The sequence below is a fragment of the Lampetra fluviatilis genome, chromosome 1, assembly GCF_964198595.1.
Source record: "Lampetra fluviatilis chromosome 1, kcLamFluv1.1, whole genome shotgun sequence".
Classification (NCBI taxonomy): domain Eukaryota; kingdom Metazoa; phylum Chordata; class Hyperoartia; order Petromyzontiformes; family Petromyzontidae; genus Lampetra; species Lampetra fluviatilis.
The window spans coordinates 13,488,138-13,496,391 of NC_136275.1; the positions used below are offsets into that span (position 1 = coordinate 13,488,138).

Consider the following 8,254-nt stretch of genomic DNA (forward strand, 5'->3'; position numbering starts at 1 on the left):
ATGGTTGAGGCTACCTCCCAGTGGCTTAGCCGTGGTGTGGGCATGCGCCCTGGTGCAAAGGAAACAATTGCCCCCCCCCCACCACCCTGTCAACAGCTACGCCACTGGCCACGTCAGAAGATCTCACGATAAGGCTGTAATTTTTGGACATTGATAAACCTGGAGCTCTTTTCAAGGATGCTCCAGAAAAAAACCCCCACAGCAACTCCTCAAATGTACAAGAAAACGTTCGGTGTCTTGTATAACCTAAAGAGTGGGCTGCATCAGCACACAACAAATACATGTTTCTGTAACTTTGTTTTGCTGCTTTATTAAAAGCATTGTGTGCCACAAGGACACCGACTCGACCTTGGGATCCCTTTCGTGGCGGAGCTTGCTTTGTACCCCACCTCCGAAGTCACCAGTCAACCTTCCCTCGCTCAGTGCGAGGTCACGTATTTTGCTCCTCTGGCCATATAGTCTGAAACGCTCTTCACCACCTGCCATGCGTGCTACTCATTGCCGCTGTTAAGTTCAGGCCAACATACCCTTGTTTTTCCTCTGCCAATGACTCACTGCCTTTGCTCAATAAAATCAATATGCGCACTGTTTCTTTGCAGCGTCTTGAGATGCGGGTGCATTTGGACGCCGCTATATAAATCCACATTGCATTGCGTGTTCGTATGTTTGAGCGAAAACAACTGAACGGGATGATAAGCTTGGCTCACGTCTCAAATAATAATCATTGAACTCTTAGCTCTCGGAATAGCTGCCGGTCATGCGTGGCCACCTCTTCTGTATAGTATGAGTCACAGCCGTAGCCTCATTGGCATATGCTCTATGCAAAAGGGTCATTGCCCAACACGTTACCTATTGTAATAGGTTTTTACCCTTTTATCTGGCACCAAAACTGACACCTTTATACAAGGGATCATGTTTGCAATAACCACAACACAAGCAGTCAAAATGCAAACAAAAAGAGCCAACTCTGATAATGATATGCACTGTACTTGAAATTGATTGGTCCACAGCCTATTCTCTACTGGTGTTGGACCAGATGACGCCAAAAGGCATACAACTCAAAAACAGCACACTATCAGAGTATTGAGAGCTCGGGAGGGTTGGGCTGGGTGGGGAGAGGAGGGTGAGGAGGGGCTGGGTTGGGAGGGTGGGGCTGGGTGGGGGTGGGAGGGGTGGGGCTGGGTGGGGAGGGGCTGGTCACCCCGTGGTGCCCTTATAAAACTCAACGTTTAACCTACTCACGCCGGCTTGTGCCCGCCCTCACAGTCGGACATATTTGCGGAATACACCACGCCGCCGGTGACCCTGGCCATTGACCGAGCAACCCAACGTTCCTACCAGCTCCCTCCGCAGGAATGTGTTTTACCCTTTTATTTTGGGTAACAGAAGAAAACATACTGTGACTAAGATTTGTGTCACCGTGCTTGTGGCAATGGCTGGGGGGGTTATTGCTAGGAGGTTATATTAATATTTATAGTTGGTTGTAATCACCAGCGAAACGTCGAACTCAAATTGAAAATGTCGTGGGGTTACTGTCCATCGCACCGGTGTGCTTGAAGTAGCTAATTGGCACGGTTTACTCACGTGACAAACCTTACTAATTTGTGTCGGGTGGGTGGTGGGTTAACGACATTAATATTTACGCAGTCGAACTCAACAAAAACCTTTATTATGAATAGTCTAGGAAAGGGGCCATCCATAAATGACATCACGCAATTTTGGACGATTTTTGACCCCCCCCCTCGTCACACGGCGTCACAAAAAGTCAGACCCCTCCTCAAATATGAAGTCACAAAGCTCTGCCCCCACCCAAACCATATTTCCATTTTGAAAATAAAACATGCTTCAAATCGCTTTAAACTATTGTCATTGTAGTGCGTATTTAATGTGGCGCTGCACTCTGATGTTGTAGGAGAAAACATTTATTAAAAAGTCTATTTAATTAAGTAGAACGTGTTGTCTATATTTATTTAAAGTTGCGCATTTTGATGTGACGTCACATTTCTCAACCCCCCCCCCCCTCGTCACACATTGTCACAAATGTCTGACCCCCACCCCCCTAGGTATGTGACGTCATTTATGAACGGCCCCCAACCCCCCCTAATCTACAGGATGTGGAGTTGGTTCCAGCTTGCCCCAATATAATTACACATTGTTGTCATGCACGCACATGGTCTCGTTCTCAGGAAAGCGAGGTAGAGCAGCTTCTAGCGACCGGCTACGACGCTCACCCGCAGATGTAAATGGAGCCAGATCCGAAGAAGCAGAGGACGGATGAGGAGGGTGCGGCGAGGTGGCACGCCGTCCCCGTGCTCGCCGACCACCTCGTCGGGAACGAGGTGCCTACACAGCCCGCGTATGCCGCCCCCATCCTGGACAAGCGCGCCACCGCGCGGCTCATCGCCGCCATGTGCCGCCTCTACCCGCTCGAGGGTCTGCAGCACCTGAAGAGGGTGCGCGGCACACTCGACGCATCCAAGGCGCACGCCCTGGAGATCCTGCTGTGCCTGACGCGCGACCTGCCGGCCAACCACAAGGAGCCGGTCCGCCTGGCCGACGTAATCCCCGACGACGGCAGCTTCGCCGAGTACGCGGCGCTGGGCCTGCCTTTCGGTGTGCTGGTGCCTCAAAGCCCCCCACTGACGCGGCCGCAGTTCGAGTTCGCCTCTCGCTGCTGGCCGTGCTCGTTCCACGAGCACAAGCGGCTGTCGCTGCTGCTGAGCGGCGAACCGTTCAACGACGCCGACAAGCGGCGGATGGAAGTGCACATGGGCCGCGCGCTGCAGGCTGCCAGGGCCGGGCTGGCGCGTGGCACGCGGCCCGTCGGGGCCGCCGTGGCGGACTCCCGCACGGGCGAGGTGGTGGCCGTGGCCCACGATTGCTGCTCGCCTGAGCGGCCGCTGCACCACGCGGTCATGGTCGCCGTGGACCTGGTGGCGCGCGGCCAAGGCGGCGGCGCCTACTCGTACGACGAGTACCCGGATTGTGTGTGCATCGGTGCCGGTCGAGGGGGATCGGCGGGCACGGAGGACGATCGCGGCACGACTGAGGTCGCGGGGGGCGGAGGTCATGACCCACAGACTCCGTCAGAGGAAGAGCCGTACTTGTGCACGAACCTGGACGTGTTTGTGACGCATGAGCCGTGCGTCATGTGCGCCATGGCGCTGGTGCACTCACGCGTACAGCGGGTTTTCTACGGCACACCATCGCCGGACGGCGCCCTGGGCAGCGCCTACAAACTGCATGCCAACGACAACCTCAACCACCGCTTCGAGGTCTTCCGCGGCGTGATGGAGGAGGAGTGCCGACAGCTGAGCTCTGAGATCAGCTGAGCCCGTGGCTCATGCACGTGGACACCAGGCTATTAAATCGTATTGCTCTTTCATTTAGTAATCGCCATATTCACGTTTCATGGCCAGGCAACATTGCACCCTTGAGCTCTCTGTTGTGTTTTCAGGTTGTAATGTGTGTTGATCGACACAATGTCTGAAGTTTTGCTCAACATTGGGAGCGAAATTTCAGACATCTTGCCAAACAACACACTATACACCCCAAACAACACATTATACACCCCAAACAACACACTATACACCCCAAACAACACACTATACACCCCAAACAACACACTATACACCCCAAACAACACACTATACACCCCAAACAACACATACACCCCAAACAACACATTATACACCCCAAACAACACACTATACACCCCAAACACCACACTATACACCCCAAACAACACACTATACACCCGAAAAAACACTATACACCCCAAACAACACACTATACACCCCAAACAACACATTATACACCCCAAACAACACACTATACACCCCAAACAACACACTATACACCCCAAACAACACATTATACACCCCAAACAACACACTATAAACCCCAAACAACACACTATACACCCCAAACAACACTATACACCCCAAACAACACATTATACACCCCAAACAACACACTATACACCCCAAACAACACTATACACCCCAAACAACACACTATACACCCCAAACAACACACTATACACCCCAAACAACACATTATACACCCCAAACAACACACTATAAACCCCAAACAACACACTATACACCCCAAACAACACACTATACACCCCAAACAACACTATACACCCCAAACAACACATTATACACCCCAAACAACACACTATACACCCCAAACAACACTATACACCCCAAACAACACACTATACACCCCAAACAACACACTATACACCCCAAACAACACACTATACACCCCAAACACCACACTATACACCCCAAACAACACACTATACACCTGAAAAAACACACTATACACCCCAAACAACACACTATACACCCCAAACAACACATTATACACCCCAAACAACACACTATACACCCCAAACAACACATTATACACCCCAAACAACACACTATAAACCCCAAACAACACACTATACACCCCGAACAACACACTATACACCCCAAACAACACTATACACCCCAAACAACACATTATACACCCCAAACAACACACTATACACCCCAAAGAACACTATACACCCCAAACAACACATTATACACCCCAAACAACACACTATACACCCCAAACAACACTATACACCCCAAACAACACACTATACACCCCAAACAACACACTATACACCCCAAACAACACATTATACACCCCAAACAACACATTATACACCCCAAACAACACACTATACACCCCAAACAACACACTATACACCCCAAACAACACACTATACACCCCAAACAACACATTATACACCCCAAACAACACATTATACACCCCAAACAACACACTATACACCCCAAACAACACACTATACACCCCAAACAACACATTATACACCCCAAACAACACACTATACACCCCAAACACCACACTATACACCCCAAACACCACACTATACACCCCAAACAACACACTATAGACCCCAAACAACACACTATACACCCCAAACAACACATACACCCCAAACAACACATTATACACCCCAAACAACACACTATACACCCCAAACACCACACTATACACCCCAAACAACACACTATACACCCGAAAAAACACTATACACCCCAAACAACACACTATACACCCCAAACAACACATTATACACCCCAAACAACACACTATACACCCCAAACAACACACTATACACCCCAAACAACACATTATACACCCCAAACAACACACTATAAACCCCAAACAACACACTATACACCCCAAACAACACTATACACCCCAAACAACACATTATACACCCCAAACAACACACTATACACCCCAAACAACACTATACACCCCAAACAACACACTATACACCCCAAACAACACACTATACACCCCAAACAACACATTATACACCCCAAACAACACACTATAAACCCCAAACAACACACTATACACCCCAAACAACACACTATACACCCCAAACAACACTATACACCCCAAACAACACACTATACACCCCAAACAACACTATACACCCCAAACAACACACTATACACCCCAAACAACACACTATACACCCCAAACAACACACTATACACCCCAAACACCACACTATACACCCCAAACAACACACTATACACCTGAAAAAACACACTATACACCCCAAACAACACACTATACACCCCAAACAACACATTATACACCCCAAACAACACACTATACACCCCAAACAACACATTATACACCCCAAACAACACACTATAAACCCCAAACAACACACTATACACCCCGAACAACACACTATACACCCCAAACAACACTATACACCCCAAACAACACATTATACACCCCAAACAACACACTATACACCCCAAACAACACTATACACCCCAAACAACACATTATACACCCCAAACAACACACTATACACCCCAAACAACACTATACACCCCAAACAACACACTATACACCCCAAACAACACACTATACACCCCAAACAACACATTATACACCCCAAACAACACATTATACACCCCAAACAACACACTATACACCCCAAACAACACACTATACACCCCAAACAACACACTATACACCCCAAACAACACATTATACACCCCAAACAACACATTATACACCCCAAACAACACACTATACACCCCAAACAACACACTATACACCCCAAACAACACATTATACACCCCAAACAACACACTATACACCCCAAACACCACACTATACACCCCAAACACCACACTATACACCCCAAACAACACACTATAGACCCCAAACAACACACTATACACCCCAAACAACACACTATACACCCCAAACAACACATTATACACCCCAAACAACACACTATACACCCCAAACACCACACTATACACCCCAAACACCACACTATACACCCCAAACAACACACTATAGACCCCAAACAACACATTATACACCCCAAACAACACACTATACACCCCAAATAACACACTATACACCCCAAACAACACACTATACACCCCAAACAACACTATACACCCCAAACAACACATTATACACCCCAAACAACACACTATACACCCCAAACAACACATTATACACCCCAAACAACACACTATACACCCCAAACATACTATACACCCCAAACAACACACTATACACCCCAAACAACACACTATACACCCCAAACAACACACTATACACCCCAAACAACACACTATACACCCCAAACAACACATACACCCCAAACAACACATTATACACCCCAAACAACACACTATACACCCCAAACACCACACTATACACCCCAAACAACACACTATACACCCGAAAAAACACTATACACCCCAAACAACACACTATACACCCCAAACAACACATTATACACCCCAAACAACACACTATACACCCCAAACAACACACTATACACCCCAAACAACACATTATACACCCCAAACAACACACTATAAACCCCAAACAACACACTATACACCCCAAACAACACTATACACCCCAAACAACACATTATACACCCCAAACAACACACTATACACCCCAAACAACACTATACACCCCAAACAACACACTATACACCCCAAACAACACACTATACACCCCAAACAACACATTATACACCCCAAACAACACACTATAAACCCCAAACAACACACTATACACCCCAAACAACACACTATACACCCCAAACAACACTATACACCCCAAACAACACATTATACACCCCAAACAACACACTATACACCCCAAACAACACTATACACCCCAAACAACACACTATACACCCCAAACAACACACTATACACCCCAAACAACACACTATACACCCCAAACACCACACTATACACCCCAAACAACACACTATACACCTGAAAAAACACACTATACACCCCAAACAACACACTATACACCCCAAACAACACATTATACACCCCAAACAACACACTATACACCCCAAACAACACATTATACACCCCAAACAACACACTATAAACCCCAAACAACACACTATACACCCCGAACAACACACTATACACCCCAAACAACACTATACACCCCAAACAACACATTATACACCCCAAACAACACACTATACACCCCAAACAACACTATACACCCCAAACAACACATTATACACCCCAAACAACACACTATACACCCCAAACAACACTATACACCCCAAACAACACACTATACACCCCAAACAACACACTATACACCCCAAACAACACATTATACACCCCAAACAACACATTATACACCCCAAACAACACACTATACACCCCAAACAACACACTATACACCCCAAACAACACACTATACACCCCAAACAACACATTATACACCCCAAACAACACATTATACACCCCAAACAACACACTATACACCCCAAACAACACACTATACACCCCAAACAACACATTATACACCCCAAACAACACACTATACACCCCAAACACCACACTATACACCCCAAACACCACACTATACACCCCAAACAACACACTATAGACCCCAAACAACACACTATACACCCCAAACAACACATACACCCCAAACAACACATTATACACCCCAAACAACACACTATACACCCCAAACACCACACTATACACCCCAAACAACACACTATACACCCGAAAAAACACTATACACCCCAAACAACACACTATACACCCCAAACAACACATTATACACCCCAAACAACACACTATACACCCCAAACAACACACTATACACCCCAAACAACACATTATAAACCCCA

At 46.9% G+C, this 8,254-nt stretch overlaps 1 protein-coding gene across 1 annotated transcript; it reads left to right on the plus strand.

Annotated features, from left to right (window-relative positions):
* The first annotated feature begins 2,192 nt into the window (after positions 1-2,192).
* Positions 2,193-3,582, plus strand: LOC144934981 (putative inactive tRNA-specific adenosine deaminase-like protein 3). The gene has a single exon (XM_078861290.1). The coding sequence runs from the start codon at positions 2,244-2,246 to the stop codon at positions 3,330-3,332; it is 1,089 nt and encodes a 362-aa protein (XP_078717416.1). The 5' UTR covers positions 2,193-2,243; the 3' UTR covers positions 3,333-3,582.
* The last annotated feature ends 4,672 nt before the right edge of the window (positions 3,583-8,254 follow it).

Bases quoted from the DNA above. Each gene is read 5' to 3' on its own strand.
- LOC144934981 (XM_078861290.1), top strand. From the start codon at position 2,244: ATGGAGCCAGATCCGAAGAAGCAGAGGACGGATGAGGAGGGTGCGGCG.